The 23,552-nt window shown below is 46.8% G+C and overlaps 1 protein-coding gene across 1 annotated transcript in view; it reads left to right on the top strand.

Moving 5' to 3' along the window:
* The window catches only part of LOC309808852 (forkhead-associated domain-containing protein 1-like), a gene marked incomplete at both ends in the record, with an annotated part of 80,275 nt that overhangs the window by 55,687 nt on the left and 1,036 nt on the right, over positions 1–23,552 (top strand). Inside the window, one exon of the mRNA XM_082629424.1 lies at positions 23,165–23,212. Coding sequence (XP_082485550.1) covers positions 23,165–23,212 — 48 coding nt within the window. The remainder of the gene's footprint in view (positions 1–23,164; positions 23,213–23,552) is intronic.

Below are 23,552 nucleotides of genomic sequence, written 5' to 3'. Positions count from 1 at the left end.
CCCAATCCAAAAATGTGCAGAATACCTAAATAGACGTTTCTCCAAAGAAGATATACCGCTGGCCAAGAAGCACATGAAAAGCTGCTCAACATCATTAATTATTAGAGAAATGCAAATCAAAACTGCAATGAAGTATCACCTCACACCAGTTAGAATGGGCATCATCAGAAAATCTACAAACAACAAATGCTGGAGAAGGTGTGGAGAAAAGGGGACCGTCTTGCACTGTTGGTGGGAATGTAAATTGATACAGCCACGATGGAGAACAGTATGGAGGTTCCTTACAAAACGAAAAATAGAATTACCATAGGACCCAGCAATCCCACTACTGGGCATATACCCAGAGAAAACCATAATTCAAAAAGCCACATGCACCCCAATGTTCATTGCAGTACTATTTACAACAGCCAGATCATGGAAGCAACCTAAATGCCCATCGACGGACGAATGGTTAAAGAGGAAGTGGTACATATATACAATGGAATATTACTCAGCCATAAAAAGGAACAAAATTGGGTCATTTGTAGAGACGTGGATGCATCTAGAGACTGCCATACAGAGTGAAGTAAGTCAGAAAGAGAAGAACAAATATCCTATATTAACGCATATATGTGGAACCTAGAAAAATGGTAAAGATGAACCAGTTTGCAGAGCAGAAATGGAGACACACATGTAGAGAACAAACGTATGGACACCAAGGGGAGAAAGCGGCAGGGGGTGGGGGTGGTGGTATGATGAATTGAGAGATTGGGATTTACATGTATACACTGATGTGTATAAAATGGGTGACTAATAAGAAAAATATAAATAAATAAACATTTTAAAAAAGGAGAGAGGAAAAAAAAATCATAGTCAATGCTTGGGGGCCTTTGTTCTCTTGTTCTCTGTTTACTGTCTTTCCCTCTGTAACCGATTCTAGGTACACAGTTTCAATCCTAGAAATGGTGCTCTAGAAAGGACACAGATTGTGTATGGTGAACCTAGGAGATTCTAGCAGGAAACTGTAAGCTCCATGAAGGCAAAGGTTGGGCCCAGTAACCTTCTAGAACTCTGTTAGGACCGTGTCTGTTTGTCTGTTCTTTATTCATCCATCCACCCATCCGTCCATTAATCCAAAGAAATATTTTGGGGGGCCTATCCCGTGCCATGCCCTCTTCCAGGCTCTGAGAATTCAGCAGAGAACAAGACAGACATGATCCTTCCCCCTGTTACGCTCTAGTGAGGGAGACAGAAAAAACAAGTTAACAAATACATGCTCTAATATTTAAATGAACTAATGACTCTCCTTCAAACCTGGTTTTGAAAAAACAATGAAAGTAACAGGTCCTGTAGGAATTATTAGTGCAAACAGCTACCTTGACATGTAGCTGACACATTAATGAGCATCTTTTTCTTGAACTGAACCCAATTTTGCTGAAATATTCCTTTCAGTTATTCTCCCATTTCAGGTTTCCTGAGAAAATGACATGTCTTTTTCAGGTACATGGATGAGGCTGAATTATTCCCACATACCTTTTTTATTTTTGGCCATACCACGCGGCTTGCAGGATCTTAGTTCCCTGACCAGGGATCAAACCCAGGCCTCCAGCAGTGGAAGCACAGAGCCCTAACCACTGGACTGCCAGGGAATTCCCCACATACCTTTTTTTAAATAATTGAAATATATTTGACATAGAATATTATATAATTTCCACATAGCTTTGAATATCAGCCGGTCCCAATTTGAGTATTATTTAAAGTGGCTGCCGATATCTGGGGGAAAAAATGTTTTTTTACAAAGAAATTATCTAGAAATAATTACACTGATGCATCATGCTCTTGCCTCCCCTACCACTGGAGCTTCACTTATAACTGAAGAAGAATATTTTATAGCAAGGCATATATGAACCAGAGGCTCCATCGGTTTGAACTCAAATCGAGTTTCAACCACTGACATTTTAGTTTCTTAACTATTCTACTGCCTGCAGAGCATTCCACCAGAAGTGTAAGCCACATGGCAGGTTGATTTATGGTTCTGATTACTTTATGTGTTTTCCCTGGTCCCCGAAGGTGTGTGCATAATGATTTGCTCTCAGAGATCTTCGATCTGCTACAGTATCACTAGAAAATTCTTACCTCCATGTGCTCTTATACGCCTGTGCTAATTAGAAACCAAATTATCATCCTGAAACAATCACTCCTCCTAGCACTCTTAACTTTCTTATGATTCAGTGCCCATTTTATTACACAGCTTAACAGACATTAAACATCTTGGAATTTATGCCATTACAAACAATATGGATATTTACTTTGATAGTAAAAGTATCAAAGAGGTTTGAAGACTCTTTGGAGTTTTCCAGCAATCCGAAATCCTAAAACTCTGACACTCAGATTGAAATATTTTCAATCTGTCAAAACCACTGGAGTCTTAGAGGGGAACGTATGTTTTCCCTTCTGGAAGTTTGTCTCTGTGTGTTCTATCTCTGGTATCATGCAAATAAAAGCATTAAGCTGAGAAGAGCTTACAAACACTTTCAGTGTTCCAAGGACCTTTTATGGAAAAGTTGTATTTCCCCCCAACAGAGAAAAGTAAGATGTGAAAGAATTTTTTCACTCAAAGTTTCCAAAGCACAAACATGCAAAAGTATAGCCTTGGGGAGAGTGGGGGTCAGAGTGGCCTGTGTCCCCGCAACTTCTAGCATAGACCCCCCCCCATTAATGTCTCAGGTGCCCCAGGGAAAAAGTAAGTGTAACTGCCCCAAATGTCCTAGACTCTGAACCATGATGGTGTATGAAACGAGTCAGAAAACTTGTGAGACCTTGACGGTTCTGTTAATTCTACCAGAGTAATAATGACAAGATTTCCAAGGACACAAACCAAGACCAAAGGCTGTGAGCGCCATCTGGTGGCCATATCAGCACGCCCGAACTCCATTACCTGGGCATGCCCAACACCTCCCCCCAATCTTTTTTTTTTTTTTTTTTTTTAGCGTGATGCCCGCAACCTGGTCTGATGGTAAACAGGGAAATTCCTGTATTTCTTCTTTTGGAGGGATTATTTTTATTTAAGACACTGAGTCTCTATTTACTCTTATAACAGTTATTTTTAATTTAATGCACGTTTTTAAGTTTAAAAAGGGAGCTGCTTCTACGAAAAACGCTAAGAAATTATAGTGGGACTAGCCAAGAGACATGGGAAAAATAGTGAAAGTGGTATATGAATGACTGAAGTTTAGGAACTCTCTTCGGGTGGGGTTGCCAGATAAAGTAAGGACACCCAGTTAAATTTGAATTTTAGAATTTCGTTGTAGTGTGTGTCCCAAATATTGCATGGGACACATTTGCACTGAAATATTATTCATTATCTGAAATCCTATTTTAAGTGAACATCCTTTTTTCCTCCCCTAAATCTGGCAACCTTACCTTAGGAGAACAAAGAAATTGCACCCAGGACTTCCCTGGTGGGACAGTGGTTAGGGATCCGCCTGCCAGTGCAGGGGACACGGGATCGAGCCCTGGTCCGGGAAGATCCCACCTGCCGTGGAGCATCTAAGCCTGTGCGCCACAACTACTGAGCGCTCGTGCCACAACTACTGAAGCCCGTGTGTTTAGAGCCCAGGCTCCGCAACAAGAGAAGGTGCCGCAATAAGCCTATGCACCGCAACAAAGACGCAACGCAGCCAAAAATAAATTAATAAATAAATAAAATTTATTTTTAAAAAAGGAAAAGAAATTGCATCCTTCTCCTTGTCACTTCCATTTTGATCTATCAAAACAAGCTACTGGGGCTTCCCTGGTGGTGCAGTGGTTGACAGTCCGCCTGCCGATGCAGGGGACACAGGTTCGTGCCCCGGTCTGGGAAGATCCCACATGCTGCAGAGCGGCTGGGCCCGTGGGCCATGGCCACTGAGCCTGCACTTCCGGAGCCTGTGCTCCACAACGGGAGAGGCCACAACAGTGAGAAGCCCGCGTACAGCAAAAAAAAAAAAAAAAAAAAACAAAACAAGCTAGCTCTTGTCCTGTCTACGGATTGCTTGACATTTATGCCCCAATAAACGTGTCCCTGTGGGAGTACTGAGGCCTGACATCTGAAAAATCACAGGGCAAAGGCCCACAGTGCACCTTGAGGTGGGAATGTCCGGGCCACTCAGAACAAGCAGTCTGGCCACATCAGACCGAGAGGGAGGGGGTTCTGGGCCCAGCTCTCTTTCCCGGCCTCTCGGGTACCTGCTCTGTGGAGGCCGAGGCCTGGCAGCTACTTTCGGGCCCTTACCAACGTTGCATTTGATGGAGAGCCTTCTGCACCCCACGTGTAGACCTAGACCCCTGGAGGGGGGCCCGCCCTTGAGGGGGCTCTGAGCCATGGACTTAGAGGGTGCTCACAGCAGCCATAGATAGAGCCGGCCTGTGGTGCTCCCACCCACGATTCCTGTATTTCCTTTATTTTTTTATTATTTTTTTTTTTTTGCGGTACGCGGGCCTCTCACTGTTGTGGCCTCTCCCATTGCGGAGCACAGGCTCCAGATGCGCAGGCTCGGCAGCCATGGCCCACAGACCCAGCCGCACCGCGGCATGTGGGATCTTCCCGGACTGGGTCACGAACCCGCGTCACCTGCATCGGCAGGCGGACTGTCACCCACCTCGTCACCAGGGAAGCCCCTGTATTTCCTCTTAATAACAACCACACTGGCGTTTAAGTGAGCCTGGCAAGGCTTACAAATGCACACATAAAGATTACCAACTACCTTCCCCAGAGACGGACGAGGGAAGTTGAAGCTAAAACACACCGTGAGGGCTTCCCTGGTGGCGCAGTGGTCGAGAGTCCACCTGCCGATGCAGGGGACACGGGTTCGTGCCCCGGTCTGGAAAGATACCACATGCCGCGGAGTGGCTGGGCCCCTGAGCCATGGTCGCTGAGCCTGCGCGACCGGAGCCTGTGCTCCGCAATGGGAGAGGCCACAACTGTGAGAGGCCCGCATACAGCAAAAAAAACCCAAAATAAACCCAAAACAAAAGAAAGAAAACACCCCGTGGGTAGTCAGAGGAGAGGACCGTCATAGCTCATCCCCCTGTGCCGTGTGCCAGGCTTGATCTGAGCACCTGTACACATGTTAACTTATTAAAATACTTCTAACAATCCTATCAGGTTGGGACTACCATCACCCCGCGTGCAGACTGAACAAAAGGAAACAGAATATGGTGTCCTCCTTGTGCTCACAAAGCCCGTTAACTGGCAGAGACAGGACTTGAAGGCCACAGTCCGGCTCCCGAGTCCATGCCATGCTTTACAGCCTCCAACTTCTCACGCTCATTCCTAGAGCCACCTGGGAAGGAGGAACCAGGCAACTAAAGACTGGGTTTGAATCAGACTCCACGTCTGACCAGCCGCGTGATCCCGAGCAGGGGGCCTCGCCTCTCTGAGTCTCAACCTGGCTCCCTTGCAAAATGGGCACATTAATGGGAACGTCAGCCTTCAGCAACGCTGTGACGAGTATCAGTGTAGCATGTGTGAACGGGCTCTGTAAACTCTGGAGTGTTCTGTGAGGTATAAACTACCCTCTATTCTCATTAGAGGGAATTCATTTCATAACCTGCTCCCGGCTCTTGAACTTTGCTGTGCATCCAGTCAGTGCTGGATGATCTGGAACCAACAGCTGGTCTATTTATGGATGAAAACCCACAGGTCATAGGAAGACAGCAGCACCGGAGCCCCTGGGTGGCCACAAAGATAAGGTTCGTGTCTTGAGGACCGATGACATGGTGGTCACTGAAGGAACAGGCCCCTCCTGCCCCTTCCACTAGTGACAACTGAAAACCTTGGTTTCCCCAACACCCCGATCCAAGATCAGCCCGACTCTTTGCCCAACGTTGGAGAAGTACCGGCGTGTCCTGCAGGCCTGGCTGACCCCCTCTGACTGTGTGTTGCCTCCTTCCACAGATCAGTGCCCTACAGCAAGGCTACAACCAGGTGCTGAGCCAGACCCTGGAAATCACCTCCCTGAAGCACGAGGCCGAGAACTTAAGGAGGGACGCCGCAATCACGTCAGGTGAGGCCCTTCTGCATTCAGGCCCCAGAGCTTCTGCCCTCCCCCTGCAGACATCACCAGTCAACCAGCACACCTGTGCCCGTGACACGGGTGCAGCCTCAGGGATCACCCGTGTCGGTGCATTAGAGTTCTCCCTCAGTGGAGGTTTCTTGCCACCCAGTTCCGAGGGCAGGGCCTGGTAAATATTTGAGAGAATGGTATCTCTTGGCTACAAGGTCTCCTGAGCACTGGCCCCACCAGGGAGAACACAGGTCGCCTTGTGGCTTGGGTGGTTCCACAAAGCAGCCTGAGTGCAAACTAGAGCATGGACAAAATGGGGTCACTCCTTTAAGGCACCCATAGTCTCACCCATTTCAGCCAAGTGCACTTGGGCCCAAAGGAAACCATTTTCTAATTTGATCAGAGGTGGTTCCCTGATAAAGGGCTTGGGTTGGGAGAGGGGCAGCCAATGCACAGCTGTGACTGAGCTTTGATTCCCTGGATTCCTTCATTGCTTCCACATGTTTCTTGAGCTCCTTCTAGGTGTCAGGCCCCGTTCCAGGCTCCGGGGAGGGAGAGCCAAGCAAGACAGTCAGATTCCTGTACTCACAGATTTGGGAGGGGGTGACAGACAATAAAAGTAAACAGATGAATAAACAAGCCCACTTCAGAGAGCAGTGGTGCTGTGGAGAAAATAAACTGTGTGTCGTGGTGGCCAGCGCTTCAAGGGGGGAGGCCAAGGGGGACCAGCTTAGTGGGTGTGCAACCATGGAACTCAGGTGGGACTTGAACCCGTGGGCTGGGACTCGAACCCAGTCAGAACCCACTATCTTTTAATCGAGATCATGCATCTGGTCTCGGGACTTACTAAAGCTCAGGTTCTTTATGTCTCATCGCAGAAAGAATTCAGTGAGAGACAAAGTAAGAAGTGGATTTCTTTAGAGAGAAACACACTCCACAGACAGAGTGTGGGCCATCTCAGAAGGCTAGAGGCCCCCAAATATGGGGCGGTTAGTTTTTATGGGCTGGGTAATTTTATAGGCTAATGAGTGGGAGGATTGGGACAACTCTAATATTTTGGGGAAGAGGCGGGGATTTCCAGGATATTGGGCCAACACCCACTTTTTTTTTTTTTTTTTTTCTGTACGCGGGCCTCTCGCTGTTGTGGTCTCTCCCGTTGCGGAGCACAGGCTCTGGACACGCAGGCTCAGTGGCCATGGCTCACGGGCCCATCCGCTCCACGGCATGTGGGATCTTCCCGGACCGGGGCACGAACCCATGTCCCCTGCATCGGCAGGCGGACTGTCAACCACCGCGCCACCAGGGAAGCCCCACCACCCACTTTTTGACCTTTATGGTCAGCCTCGGAACAGTCCTGGTGCTGGTGCGTGTGTCATTTTGCTCATGTATTACAATGAGCCTGTAATGGGGCTCCAGTTCCCCTGGAAGTCGAATCTTACGCCCCGTTGGACCTAGCCGATTCTAACCAGTTTATGCTGTATCCTCCACGGCTATGTCCTTCTTTTAGAGAGGACCTGTTTCAGGTGGGCAAGGACAAGCCAAGGGCAAGCGAGGCTGCGTGGAGTGAACAGAGGATTGTGGGGCTGGGCAGGGTCGGGGGGTCTGGGTTTTTATTCCAAGGGTGTTGGGAATCCAGTGGAGTTTTTTAAGCCGAAACTGACATGCCTAGAGACCTGAAGAGGATGGGACCACTCACAGACGAGGGGAGGGAGAGAAGCAGGTGACAGGGAGGAGGCAGTGAGCCTCGGAGGGGCACATCACTCTGAAGGCAGCCAGCGCGTAGCAGGAAACATGCCCACAGCTGTAGAAGCCAGGCACAGCACTGAGTCACACGTGAATCCCCATCTCTGTATGAATCTGTGCTTTTCTTCTGCCTCACTCTGCAACTTAATCACACCCAGCCCCACCCCCTGCTGCCCCCAGGTCTCTGCTTATTCTCCTCCCTCACTTGGGATGTCCTCAGATATTTTCTGAGCACCTCCCCCAGGCTAGGTGCTGTTCTGGGCACCAGGAATGGAAGGATGAACTCGCTGGTCCTCACCTTCCTCCCGTATGTCGGCCAGTGAAACCTCATCCAAGCATCAAGCCTGTCTCAGATCCCACCTTCTCCGATCAGGGAGTCGGACAGACCTGGGTTGGGATAATGCTTGAGATGGGCTGGACCCACTCAAAGTGTGGCAAGCCCCAGAGGGATTTCCAAGTAACTGAACTGTGTCCTGGAGGCAAAGCTCATTCTTAAAATGAAATTCTGGAGCATTTTGTGCTTTATTTCATAGACATTCTTGATTGAAACCTACCACTAAAACTGGGCCTGATGTTCTTTCAAGAAAAGAACCGTAGGAGATAACCCAATACCACTGCATTTATGCACCCTTCTTCCCACTTTTATTCAAAATGATACTACAATGCAAGAGGGAAGAGATATGGGGAGATATGTATATGCATAACTGATTCACTTGGTTATAAAGCAGAAACTAACACACCATTGTAAAGCAATTATACTCCAATAAAGATGTTAAAAAAAAATGATACTACAGTAATGGAGTAGTTATCTATTGCTGCATAACAAGTTACCCCAAAATGTAATGGATAAAACCCCAACCAATATTTATTATCTCCCCCAGTTTCTGTAGTTCAGGAATTTGAGGGGGGGGTGACTTAGTTCTCATGAGTTGCAGGCAAGATGTCGGCTGGGGCATCAGTCATGTCATCTAAAGCCTCGGGGGGAGGGCCTCCCTGGTGGCGCAGTGGTTGAGAGTCCGCCTGCCGATGCAGGGGATACGGGTTCGTGCCCCGGTCTGGGAGGATCCCATATGCCGCGGAGCGGCTGGGCCCGTGAGCCATGGCCGCTGGGCCTGCGCGTCCGGAGCCTGTGCTCCGCAACGGGAGAGGCCACAACAGTGAGAGGCCCGCATACCGCAAAAAAAAAGAAAAAAAAAAAAAAAATTAAAGCCTCGGGGGGAGCCGGAGGATCCCCCTTCAAAATGGCTGCTCATGTGGCTATTGGCTGGAGGCCTTAGTCCCTCAGCACACATGCTTCTCTCTAGGGCTGTTTGAGTGTCGTCACGACACAGCAGTTGGCTTCCCCCAGAGTGAATGATTGGAGAGAGAGCAAAGAGGAGGCCACAGTGTGTTTTATGACCCAGCCTGAGAGGAAACAGTCCGTCATTTCCACAGTATCATATTGGTTACCCATGGCAGCCCTATTCAGGGTGGGAGGGGCTACACAAGGCATGAATTCTAGGTGGTAGGGATCATTGGGCCCATTTTGGAAGCTGGCTGCCGAGAAAAATCATAGGCGCCATGGAACAAACATAATTTAGCCACTTTGTGTTCTTGGGACATACCGCATCATTTGACCCTTACAATAACTCTGTGTGGGACAGACAGTGGGAGGTGAAATAGCTTGTCCAAGACCACCAAGCTAATAAGTGGTAGAGAGGGGTCCAAACTCAGAGGACTGTGAAACCAACCACCCACCCCATCAATAGTGTCCAGCAGTTCCCTCTGCCACACGCCTGTCTCCTGGCCTCTGGAGAAGAATTCCTGGACCTTCCCTGTGCTGGGCCTTTGTTCCCCAGGCCCATGGTGTGGCCTCTCCTCCCGGCTTTGCCTGGCCTGTGCCCACAAGGGGCCCCCAAAGGCTTCTCCTCTCGCTGGTGCTGACTGCCCCTTATTCTCACTGAAGCCTCAAACCCTGTTCCGTGGACTTTGCTCTCATTCCCTTTCCTGCTCTGGGACCCTTGCAAAAAGCCCCCCAGTTCTAGGCGGGCACCGGTGGTGGCCCGGGTTTTGAACGTCTTGTCCGAACGTTGGCTGAGAGCCATGGTGTTGCCAAGAATCCTTCTTGCCTCTTTGACCTCCATGAGTCTTTTGTTTTGGTTTGGTTTGGTTCTTTTACAGAGATGGTGTCATCTTTGCAAAGAGACGTGTTAGTAAAGGATGGTCAAGTTCAACAACTACAACAGGAGGTGAATCAACTGAAAAGTGAGAACAAAGAAAAGGATCACCAGCTCGAAGCCCTCAGCTCCAGAGTGAGTGTCGGGTCATCAGCAAATTGTAGCTGCGAAAAGCAGACACAGTGGAGTCACATGACACACGGTGGTGAGATGAGGCCAGTGCCCAAGGACACAGGGAGGGTAGCTGCTGGGCAGGTGGCCAACTTCTCTGAAGCCTTTCAAAGGACAGCGTGTATGTGGCTCAGAAGAAGCATAATAGATTTTCAAATCCAGCAAACATTTTCTAACCCCTATTATAAATGAGTTTGTTTAATCCCAGCAACAAACCCACCTATGAGCATATACTGCCAGTACAAAGTTTAACATTAAACAGAATACGATCTCCCTGTGAGCAAGGATGACCACACGGCTGCATCGTGGTCCCAGCACCGCTGGTTCTCATAACTGTCTTCAAAGCAGAACGTCTGAAGATCCAGATGCAAACACGCAGACGCTCATTTCTTCCTTAGACTTTAGTGTGTGGAATGTCTCTATGGAAGATGAACGTGGTAGGCAAGCAAAGAGCTTTTTACATGTAACTTTGACTATTTGCAAATCTTGCCTTCAATGCTAACTTTAGAATCCTGCCTCTATAGGATAAGATTTCTCAGTATTTGCATGATGTGCCTGTTTCTGTGAGTCAAGGTAAAACCTCAAAGCTTTCATCTCAGGTGGCAACTCAGAGATTACCAGAGGCTACCCGATAGCTAGGTCTGCATGGCGGTGGGGTGAGAACAGATCTTGAGGTTCCAAGGAAAAGGCACAGTAAGTAATACCTGGTACGTAGTACCATACCCAGTTTGGAGCTGGTGAAAGGCACTGCACGAGCTTTGGGATCAGACAGACCAGGGTCCAATCCCAGAGCTTTCTTTTATTGTAACTTATTTGGCCTCCATTTCCCCATCTGTGAAATGGGGATGACAAAATCGTTTTCTGAGAAGTGGGAGGCTGGTTTTCGTTGTGCTCTTCTGCCTCTGCCCGAGGTCGGCTGCCTGGCCAAGCCCTCTGCATTCGTTTCTCCCAAGCAGAGTGTCTTCCCAGGCATGTGCTATAGCTGTTTAATGTGGGGTGTGTGTGTGTGTGTGTGTGTGTGTGTGTGTGTGTGTGTTGGGGACGGGAAGCAGATGCAGAGCTGGTGCTAAGTAGAAGGAATCTGCAAAGACAGCACCTGCTTGGCTCTTCTACCTCCTGAAGTGCATTTGGATGATTTATGTCCCCGTTTCCCCTTCCTCGTTGACCTTGGAATGAGGTCCCTTCTCCTCTAGACTGTGCTGGCCAATAGCACAAGGGCTCGTCACCACCAAGGGTACTGCTCTTGTGAACATTTGAGATGCCTTTTTTTTAATGACATACATCATGTGTGTTAATTTTAGAAAAATAAGTAGATGACATTGAGAAGAAAAAATAAAAAGAGAGGAGAGGAAATGCTACCTTCAGAAATAAGTGTTAATATTTTCATGTATGTTCTTCCAGTCTTATTTCTATATATTGCCTAGAAATCAATCAATCAATCATTTTATAGTTAATTTATACTATGCACATTTTTAAAATTTTTAAATGCTTACTATTTTCCCGTGCTAATAAATCAACGCTCTTATCATTCGTCTTAAAAGCTACATACTTTCTCCTGGATGTACCCAGTGTTATAAAGTGGTCTGCTGTTATAAACAACACTTGGGTTGTTTCCTCTTTTTTTTTTTTCTTCCACTGTTACTGACAATTCTGTGAAGAGCATCCTTGAAACTACAGATTTACTTATTTGTCCAGTCATTGTCCTTAAGGTACATTCCTAAAGTGGGAATTGCTGGGTCAAAAGAAGGCACATCCATCCTTATGCCCTTAATGCCTGTTGCCAAGCCGCCCTCGGGCAAGACAGCTCCGTTTACCCCTCCACACCAGTCGGGGCAGTTGTTTCTTTGAGATGCAACCTGCACAATAGCCCTAAGATGGACCTGAGCTCACTGGCTCAGCCCCCTCCGCCCTCACTGGTCACAGCGTGAAAACATCCCAATTCCTGCACCCTAAGTCCCCAGACTCTACAAAGCTGGATTTCCCCTGCAGTGAAGTTTGCTGGCTTTTGAAGAGGAACTTAGATGCTCTATTCCTCAGAACTCAGGAGAGGGGTGAACTGGGAAGGACTGCAGGATCCCATGCTCCCATCACACAAATGGTCTCGCCTCTCAGAATTCAGAGGTGTGATTGGGTTATACAACAGGAAACACTCCTGGGCATGAACACAGGTACTTGGGACCCCCAGCCAAGCCCCCGTGGCCTTGTCCTTTTTCTCCACAGTGCTCAGTGCTGAAAGAAGAGTTACAGAAGGAAGATGCCCAGAAGGAGAAGTGGGAAGCCCAAGAGAAAGAGTTAAAACTCTGCAAAACCGTGCGTTGAACCTCCTGACCCCTAGGTGTCCACTGAAAGCCTAGATTGTGGCCTTGAGGGTTTTGGAGGGGTTCCTTGGCCCATTAGCTAGCACAAGCTCTGGGGCTTTCTGGGTGTTTGTCTGTTAATGTAGTCTCCTAATTCTTTGATTTGCTGGCCTCAAAGAGATGGGTGAAAAGACCATGGAAAACACACTCTCCCCAGATTTTCTGGGCAGTTGGCTCAAGGCCCCTCATCAGGTTTCCCCTGGGGAAAGGGATGGGAGGTGGCCACCATATGCTGCTAGAAATTCACCGTGGTCCCTACCCCTGGACTTGTGATGCCCAGACTTTCATGATCCACTGTCACAAGTTTTATCACGGCCCTGAGCACTGTTATTAACACAACTCTTCTTGAAGTATTTTTACTTAAATACATTCAATTTTACAACAATTCATAAAAACAAAATAAAAAGCAAATGTATCACTGGCCTTGTATGGAAGGTGAACATAAAAATGAATACAATGAAAAGATGACCACTCAATGTTAATGTTCACCCCCTGTACCGGCCCGAACCCTCGTGCACATCACCAGGCATACGTTTTCCATCCGTTGGGAAGGACGGTGCCTGGGACGGGAGCAGGAGACATGTGTTCTTCTCTCTGTCAGGAGCACACTTCTCTGCCTCAAATGAGAAAAAAGAAAAATGTCATTGTTCTTTTCTTCCAAACTGTGCCCATTGTGTCTTCCAAACAGCCCTTATTTAGATTGAACTCAAAAATGTGCCCCAAGGTAAGAGACTCTAATGAGTGGATAGGTATCTTGTACTGTTTAATCCAGGATCCATGCTGATCTTCAAAAGAAACTCAAATTTTCCCTCACCCAGCCCTTTCATTGCATCCGTTGAAAGAAAGTCTACTTTGCCTCAAATACGTGGAATTGTCCCCCAAGGGAAGGAGTTAAGCGAATCCCAGACTAGGTTTCTGCCTTAATGAACCGGATGAAATGAGTTGTGAAGTTGACTTCCCTGTTGTTGGAACTCTTTCAGCAAATCCATGACATGGAAAAAGAAATGAGGAAGCTCAGGGTGGAGCTGAAAATGAGCAGTACCGAGCAGAGCCTGATCTCTATGACGCTGTGGGAAAAGAGCAAGGTATGGCAGGGACAGGTCGGCCTGGGAACCACTCTGGGGCCAGCACTCCACCTGCATCATCTCTGTTCATCCTCACAATGACCCCATGCGGTCTATACTGGTATTAACCCCACTTTACAGTCGGGAAAACTGGGGCTCACAGAGGTGAAGGAAGTTATCCAAGTTCACTTGCATAAAGTAGTTGTGGCAGAACTTGAATCCAGGTCTGCCTGACTCCAAAGCTCCTGTGTGTAACCACAACCCTAGACTGCCTTCAGATCTTAATTGTGAAATTATCTAAGAAAGAATTGATCCATTAAATCAAGTTTGCCAATGATGTTGATCCAACTTAAATTCTCATATTGATTTTTTTTTGTCTTTTTGTTCCATCATTGAGAATGTTTTTAAAAATCTCAACATGTTTGTCATTTGTGTGTTTCTTCTTTTAATATGAACGATTTTTGCTTTATATATTTTGAGGCTGTGTTACTAGGTGCATATAAATTTAGAATCCTAATACTTCCTGTAGAGCAAAACTTTAGATCATCATGAAATATCCCTTTTCATCTCTAGTAGTGTTTCTCCCTTAATGTCTCCTTTGTCATTTAGCTTCACCACTGGCTTTCTGTTTGTTAGAGTTTTCATACCATATCTTTTTCATATGTTCTCTGTCAATTTTTGTCTTAAGGTTTAGACATATGCCTTCAGATAGCGTATCATTTTTACAAAATCCAGTTTGACAATCTTTGACTTTTAGTCCATTTATATTATGTAATTACTCGTGTACTGGGGTTTAAATCTACCTTCTTGCTCAATACCAGATGTACCATCTGTGGTATGTTCCTTTTTCTCTCCTTTCTTGCCTCCTTCTGAGTGGATGGTTTTCTCTTATTCCACTTTCCCCCTCTATTAGCTTGGAAATATTTCACTTTTTTACTATTCTTTTAGTAATAGTAAGACAATAGCATTCATCCTTGACTCACCAAAATCACACATTAATTAAGTTTTTCACTCTTCTACTATTCTCTTAGTAGTCATCCTGAAGACTACAATATGCATTCTTTTTTTTTTTTTTTTTTTTTTTTTGCGGTACGCGGGCCTCTCACTGTTGTGGCCTCTCCCGTAGTGGAGCACAGGCTCCGGATGCACAGGCTCAGCGGCCATGGCTCACGGGCCCAGCCGCTCCGTGGCATGTGGGATCCTTCCGGACCGGAACACGAACCCATGTCCCCTGCATCGGCAGGCGGACTCTCAACCACTGCACCACCAGGGAAGCCCTGCATTCTTAACTTACCAAAAGGCAATAGTAGTTGATAATTATGCCCTTCTCCTTGACAGTGCAATGAGTTTCAAACACCTTAACTTCACTTACCCCCTCCAGATTTATAAGCCATTGCTGTAATTTTCTAAACTTCTCTTGATACTTAAAACCCCACAAGACATTATTAGTGTTTTTCTATAGTCAGTATCATATCCACACATTACCCTTACTGTTGCTTGTCTTTTCTGCATCTCTGATCACCCACCTGGGTTCATTTTTCTTGTGTCTGAAGAATACCCTTTAATGTTTTCCCTCATTGTGGCTCTGCTGATGACAAATTCTCAAATGTGCCTGTGTGTCTGTCTGGAGATGTATATTTAACCTTCACTCTTAAAACACATTTGACTGCGTATTGAATTCTACAATGGCAATTCTTTTCTTTCAGCACATTAGATACAGCATTAGATATGTCACTATTGTCTTGTGGCTCCTATTATTTCTATTTAGAAGTCATCTGTAAGCCTAACTGTTGTACCTTTGCATAATCTGTCTTTTTCTCCGGTTGCTTTTAAGATTGTCTTTTCCCTTGATTTCCAGCAGTTTTATTATGGTTTATCTAGGTGTGGATTCAGTTTTATTTACCTCGTTGAGTTCGTAGGGGCTTCTTGAATCCCTGGCTTGGTGTTTTGCCTTAGTTCAGGTGCTTGGGCTCTGTACCACACAGGCAGTGGGGAGCTACTAAGGCTTCTGAACAAGTGACTGATGCAATGACATTCGTGGACAGTAATCAGGGTGAAAATGGTAGTTACAATTTCTCACGTACTAGGAGTTACCTTGAACATTTCATCTCTTCATCTTCACAACAGCGCTGTGATCTAGAAATCATCCTCTCCATTTTACAGATGAGAAAGTCAAGGCTACTAGTTACTAGTAAAGTAACTAGCCCAATGGCACAGTCGGTTTTGTCTGACTCCAGGTTCGTCTGACTTCAGTGACCCTGGCGTAGCAAACAGCCACATGCTACTGTTTACACTGAAATTAATGAAAATTAACTAAAATTTTTAGTTCAGTTCCTCCATCACACCATCCCCATTTCGAGTGCTCGATCCCCAGATGTGCCTGGTGGCTGCCATATTAGACAACACAGCCTCGCTCAGAGTACCTGTATCATTGCAGAAAGTTCTGTTGGACAGAGCTGCCTTACAGCTGGGTAACTCTCACAGTACCGTTAAGATTGCACTGGAAGAAACTAAACTCGAGGCGAGGAGGCCACTTGTCACAGTCCAGCTTGCATGTGAGAGGGGTTGGAGGACAGGCGTGAGACCCCCGAGTGTGAGAGAGGGAGCAGGGCGGCTGTTGAAGGTGACTCTGAGGCTTGGGGACGGGAACGGGGGCTGTTCATGCAGAGCACAGATAAGGGCAGAGTCCAAGGCTGGACTTGGCTTTTGCAGCATATGAAAAAGGCTGCTGACATAGAAGTCAGAGCATGTTTAGACCTGGGAGAAAACTAAGGCCCAGAGAGCTTAGATGACTTTTCCAAGGTAACGGAGCTGGGTAGAGGCTCTTCCACTGGACCACACTACTCAGAAGAAAGCTCTTAAGGGCTTTTCTGGGTCTTTTATTACATCCCTGTGATCCCCCTCTTCAGATCCCTAAAAAAACAGCCTGTGAATTTGTTTCAGCACAAAAACTTTCCATTTATTTACGAGAGTTTGCCTCATTTCCTGTTAGTGCCAGGGCCCAGGGCTCAGCAGGTGCATCCAAGAACTGAGCAGCTGCGAGGCCTACACTGGCCAGCCAAGGGTAGCGTGGAGCACGCCCAAGCTTACCGTGTGTTGACTGTTACCCAAGCAAGGGGGAAAAAGTAGGCAAGCTTCTCCACTTTAAAGGCCTTCCTTGGCAGGCTGCAATTCTTAATAGACATTGCTTTGGCAAGCCTCCAGAGCGGTTACCACCAGTGAGTGTGCTCAAAGTGGTGACGACAAACAGTTATGATAATAAACCCAATCATAACATTTCCAAGTACCCATCACGAGTTATTAGAACGAGACTGTACGGCGGACATTCCCGTCCACCTTTCATAGGTTACAACGGTACTTAACACACTCACAGAGCCCTTAAGCACTATTCCAAACATTGAATCCCCACAATAACTCTATGCAGTGATACTAGTATCATCATCCCCATTTGATGGATGAGGACACTGAGTCACGGAGCAGTGAAGTAACTTTCCGAGTGTCGTACGGCTTGTTAGGGACCGAGCTGGGATGGGAGTGTGCGGTAGAACATACTTGAGGCCCGGGTGCAGAGCTCGGCCCTTTCCCATAGGGGGCAACTCCCTGTGAGTTTGCCTCCACCCTGTGCATGCCTGTGACCCCTGCTGCTGGGCTGCAGCTGTCCCTACCCCTCAGGGACTCCCCCACTGCCATTAGCCCCCCTAGAAGAGTTTCCCCAGAGGGCATGATGATCACATTAGCAGCAAGCCCTCGGTTTCATCATCCTTTCAGGTTGAAGAGAAGCTTCGGCAGGATTCCAGAAGGAAATTGCTTCAGCTGAAAGAAATGAGGAACAGAGCAAACCTCATTAAAGCCAATTTGGAAAGGGCAGTAGGTCAGGTAGGCGTGCTGCAGAGCCCCTTCACGGGCCCATGCTCTCCACGGAATCCCGCACCCAAGCGGCCGGCAGGGATGAATGAGGAGGAAGACGGCCTGCCTTAGTTCACCCACTTATTTTCTATACGAAGAAGTGTCTAGAAAGAACTAGAGCTGAGATTCTATCTAGATCTAGAGTCTGAGCTTTTAACCACGATGCTCTACTACTTCGCTATTAGTTACTAAGCTAAGCATCATTTTTCTGTGTTTTGAAGAAAGTTTCGTGAACCTTTGTCCCGCCCCCAAAGGTAGTGGAAATGACTCCTGTGTTAGTCCTGTCCCCCATCAGCTGCAGTTCCCCTTCCCCTCATTTCAGATGAAGATCAACAGTTCTCGGGAAACTCAGCAGTATTTGCTGCAAGAAGAGTTACAGCAGCATCTGGCAGAGAAGGAGAAGCTGACCGAGGAAAGACCGCAGCAAGAGGAGAAGCTGAAAGCCAGAGTCAAGCGGCTAATGGCAGAGGAATCGGTAAGGTGGTCCCCGTCCTTCTCTTTACTACTGGAAACTGATGAAATGGGCTTTCCTATGAGAAACAGAGGGCATGTACTTAGATGGAGGAATCTCAGCAACTCCTTGTTGGGAACTAAATTAATTAAAGAGGGTGAATGATGTAGGAGGAATTAACATGAAGCTTGAATCCTAAAACTCAGAGATCAACTTGAAGATCAACTTGAAGAGGCAAGGTTATTGAAATGTCTAGAAATGGTACTTTGTTTATATACCGCAGCTGATTTTATTGATACAAATCCCAGTCGTTACTGCGGCTCCTGGTTTGTGTCTAAGTGTGTGCAAGACCAACCAATAGTATTTCAGTCTTTCTCTTCATGCATATCAGGGGAAACACATGGCCAAAACTGCTACTTACTTTTCCAGAAACCAGCCAATTAGAGGATACTTTACAGTGGCACCTCTCAACTCAAAGGTGTCCACGGATCATATGGGGATGTTGTTGAAATGCAGATTGTGACTCAGCAGGTCTCGGGTGGGGGGAGCCTGGGATTCTGCATTTCTGAACAGCTCCCAGCTGGTACCGATAGCACAGCTCTGCAGACTACATTTTCAGCCACAAAGTCTGAGAAGAAGGTTTTCCCCAAGTTGGCCGATAAGAACCACCTGGGGCTTCCCTGGTGGCGCAGTGCGTTGAGAGTCTGCCTGCCGATGCAGGGGACACCGGTTCATGCCTCGGTCCGGGAGGATCCCACATGCCGCGGAGCAGCTGGCCCCGTGAGCCATGGCCACTGAGCCTGCGTGTCCGGAGCCTGTGCTCCGCAACCGGAGAGGCCACAAGAGTGAGAGGCCCACGTAACGCAGAAAAAAAATAAATAAATAAAAGCCCCTCCAGGGACTTCCCTGGTGTTCCAGTTATTAAGACTCTGTGCTTCCGCTGCAGGGGGCGCGGTTTCGATCCCCGGTCAGGGAACTAAGATCCCGCATGCCTCATGGTGCAGGCAAAAAAAAAAAGCCCCTCCAGGAGCAAATTTGATGTGATTGTTCAGAGATGAGACCAGAATGACAACAAGTGGAAACCCAAGCTTAGAAGAACATTAGAAGAAAAAAAGAAATAAAACATGGGGAGGGAACATAGGGGGGATCTCTTATTTATAATGATGCTAAGTAGGTAGGAAAGTTGGAAATCTTCCTAGATGTGACTTTGTATTCGAAATGAAATTTTTAAATTCCTTCTCTGCTGAAGCCCTGTAATGATATTTTCCAAGGTACTAAGTAAGTGACAGGGTTTCTGCTAATCCATGATTTGTTCATGTTTCTTCAAATACAAGAGAGTGAGATTGTGATCACTGATAAAGCTGCTGTCCTCACCATTCTGGCCACAGGAGCAGTCCTTCAGTGATCTAGGAGCCAAGTGCAAAGGGTCCCGACATGAGGAAGTCATTCAGTGTCAGAAAAAGGCCTTATCTGAGCTTCGTGCGCGAATTAAAGAACTTGAGAAGGCCAGCTTGTCAAGTAAGTTTCCTCCTGCTTAGTCATCCCTCTGTGCTGAGAACCATGGGCCCCAGACTTGAGGGTTCACTTTAGGGACTAACCAATTTGCCAGGACCACCATCTTCTATCCCCATCATTTCATAACTAAAAAAACATAGTTATAAAAAAAAGATGGGCAGGAAAAAAAATAGATGTGTAGGCATGAGCTCAGAGTCAAGAGCAGGCCTTGATATTAAATAAACAGGATTTCATGAAAAACTCAGAACCTTGTCCTTCTTTTTCTTATTTCACTGTGGCCCAGTGGAAACTTTTTCATAGACGCATGCTGTGCAAGGACCAACCTTGGGGAACTTCCCAGGATAAATACCCTGTTTAGAGGGAATAGGGCTTTCAAGAAACCAAGCTTGCTGCTGGGTGGAGCCCTGGGCTAGGACACAGAAGCCTGGGTTCAAGTCCATCCTCACACCTGTGGCCGAAGGTTCCCCCTCAGTGCCCCCGCCCTGGGAGGCTGCAGCCTCATATGAGCTGTGTGGCCTTGGACAAGTCATGTCACCTCTCTGGGCCTCGATGCCTCACCTGCCAAGGGAGGATGGTGAGCTAATTAGTACTGGCCTGTGGTAAGTGTCCAGTAAATAGCAGCTGTGACTTTTACATGCAGTAACTTCTTCCTGAGCCTTTCTTTTGAGTGTAAATTATTTCTTTTATAGATCACAAGGACCACATGGATGAATCATTTCTAGACTTAAAGACCCTCGGGATGGAAAAAAATGTTCGGAAAATATTGGATGCAAAACCTGACTTGCCAACTTTTTCAAGAGTAGAGATCCGAACGGTAACCAAAGAAACTTTGTCTCTGCATTGACTGACACGTGGGGAGGGTGGGCATGAGGACAGACACGAGCCGTGTGCCCTGGCACCACTGTATACATCATTGGTTCGAGGCCAGGTCCTCCCTGATGGGCTAACACCTGTATGGACTGGTTGGTGCCTGGCCGTACCAGTGATCCAATGTTTGAATAGAAAGGCGGCTTCCCATCGTGTACAGCATGATATAACATTGCACTGATGCTGGCCCGGACAATCTCTGGGCCCTCCTTTTCACATCACATGTTATATTCTGCAGAAAAGATTCAACAAGCTAATGTACAACATTATGTCATGAGCTTGCCTAACATTTGCTTTTTGCTATAAACTGAAAAACATGAACACATAAAGGGCAGCAGAAGGGAGCCATGATGATTAAGAAGACACAAGTTCTAGAATCAGAGACCTGTGTCCTAATCCCAGCTCTGCAAGCTCTGTGACCTTGGGCAGCCTCCTAACCTTTCTGGGACTTCAATTTCCCAGCTGTAAAATGATGATGGAAAAATTAAAGGAGATCATTATGTAAAGTGCTTATCCCAGTGCCTAGCTCATAGCGAGCACTTTAATAGATGATAGTTATTATTGTCAAACAGTATTTAAAGAGTATTATCCAAGAAAACCTTCCTTTCTTAGGGAGCATAGTTTGTGTTTTCCAGGATTTTCAGAAGTAATTTGATTGTTAGGTTGAAGGTGCCCTGTATCCTAAATGGATGTTTGATCGGGTGTTTGATTGACACATGACAGTGGACAGCTCTGATCAGCGTGGCTTGCTGCGGCAGCTGGTCTAAACCAGCTTTGGGAAAACATAATAAAGCCATCCTCTCTGTACCAGCATTTTCTCCTACAATTTTTCTAGACATTTGCTCACACTTCTAGAGATGTGAGTCTTCAGAAATGTGTTGGTCTTCCTGATAAAATCGAACCTTCCTTCTCTGAGGCTGGGAGTGGAGGGACCGTCTCCAGGTGGGGAGCTCAGCTGGATCTCATGTCCTGATGGTCCTGCTTCCAAGATTGACCTTCCCCTTGGCAACAAGCCCTCATCCCACCACTGACACCACAGAGCAGGAAACCTCCTAACTCTCAATCCTCCAAGGTTGGCAGTAATTAAACGAAAGAGCAGGAGGAAGAATAGCTGACATCTGTGAACTGCTTACTGTGTGCCAGGCGTTGAGCTCAGCCGGCTCCATGCCTTATGTCATTGAACCATCGTAGCAGCCTTGTGTCATAGTTACTATTATTGTCCCCATTTAACAGATAAGAAAAAGTAAGGCTTCAGGAGGTCAAGTACCTCACCCAAGGTCACAGAATAATGATTGAAGACACACCAGGGGTGTGTCCCTGGTGGTGTGTCTGCTAGCCTGCAGAGACCGGGTGGGGACTGCGTGCTTGGATCCTGTAGCCCAGGCTCTTCCTTAGTGACCCTCCCCTCAGGAAAAGAGGGGGCGTCTGGAGAGGTACAGAGGATGCAGCTCAGGGTAGCTGAAGACACTGAGCAGCATCTCAGGTTCTTTTTGCAGCAGATCTGCCCGGTTTATTCTCATCTTCAGATACCCTCTTTTATTCTCATCTCCATAGATACATAGACAAATATGTCCACCCTTGTCTATCACAGTCACTTGGGGGCCTTTATATTTTTGTAGTTGTTTTTTTTAAAATCTCAGAGGTTTTCAGGGTAGTGCCAACAAATGCTAGGGCTAAGAGATGCTCATGGCAAGCATTAAAAGCCAATTTATTTTTTAAGGAGTCTTATTATGGTTATTTGTGGTCGTTCAGATCAGGTCCCCTATTCAGTCTGGTGGCCTTTCCATGCAGTCAGTTGGGCTTCCAACAGCCAGCTGGCTGGTTGGGGTCTTAGGGAGATGCAGCTGCAAACACTATCTGCATTGTCTCTGGAAAGGTTCTGAAGGGATGCCCACCCACCAGGTTCCAGAGCTAGGAGAAGGTTGGGCCAAATTTTGTGAGGGTATGGTTTCTGCTGCACAGAAATGAGATTCCTTTAATAAAAAGGAGGGAGGCTATTTTCCACTTAACCTTCATTCGTTCATTCAACAAACATGCCCACTATGCACCACTCGGTGCCAGGTGCCATGCTGGGCACAAGGAGGGAGATAGTGAGCAAAAGCCGCATGGTCCCCATTTTTCTGGAGCTTGTCTTCTCAACATCAGCGGTACTGATTTTTTGAGCCAGGTAACTCTTTGTTTGGGAGACTGCCCTATGCATCGTGGGGTGTTTAGCAGCATCCTTGTCCTCTACCCACTAGACGCCAGCAGCAATTATGACAACCACAAATGTGCCCAGGCATTGCTAAATGTCCTGGAGGGGGTAGGGTGGACAGAGTCACCCCCGGTTGAGAACCACTGGCCTAAAGGGAAGACAGACGAGACGGTGGCCAAAGAACGGCATAAGTGATGCATCATTTCAAAGGCAGTCGTGCTCTGAAGGGGTAGGAACACAGTCATATAGAAAGCAGTTCACAGAGTCAGACTGGATTTAAAACCAACTCTCTTGGCATGGACATATATACACACACACGCTACCAAAGGTAAAATAGATAGCTAGTGGGAAGCAGCTGCATCGCACAGGGAGAGCAGGTCGGTGCTGTGTGTCTACCTAGAGGGGTGGGATAGGGAGGGTGGGAGGGAGACGCAAGAGGCAGGGGATATGGGGATATATGGATACGTATAGGTGATTCACTTTTTGATACAGCAGAAACGAACATACACCATTGTATAGCAATTATACTCCAATAAAGATGATATAAAAAATCAACTCTCTCAAATTATTTTTTCCAGTTCTTGCATTATTCTTTGGGTTATTCTTCTGGATGTAGAAAATCATAATGGAATGCCAAGTGAGTTTTTTTCTTTTGTTTTATTTCAGCCTCAAAATGGCCTTTCCAGCCCAGGGTCCATCATGGTCTCTGAGAAGTTAAGGAAAATGGATGTGGCTGACGCTTTAGATCTTAGTGAAAAGCTGGTAGGTATACCCAGCATCAGTCCCCTCCTGTCCAAACCTGTGTGCCCTGCAGATAGTTTAAAACCAACGCCACATACATGTTTAGTTGTTACAGTAGCTCCACGAGACCCATCTCCTATCCCAGCATGGGCTGGAAATTGCAGAGCCCAATTCCTTGCAAGACTGGGTAGTAAGAATGAATGTTTATGTCTGTTGTCATTCCCCCTCCACCCCTCCCCCCAATTCTCAAAAAGGCATAGTGTAAATGGATGCGGGGGAAAATGAAAGTCCTACTAAAAGCCCCAAATGCACTCATTTGCAAAGCATGTGTTTCTTCTCTGCAACTGCAGAAAATGAATGA

Source organism: Mesoplodon mirus (genome assembly GCF_964341445.2).
Source record: "Mesoplodon mirus genome assembly, chromosome: 7".
Taxonomy (NCBI): Eukaryota; Metazoa; Chordata; class Mammalia; order Artiodactyla; family Ziphiidae; genus Mesoplodon; species Mesoplodon mirus.
This window is presented reverse-complemented; position numbering and strand designations above follow the sequence as displayed.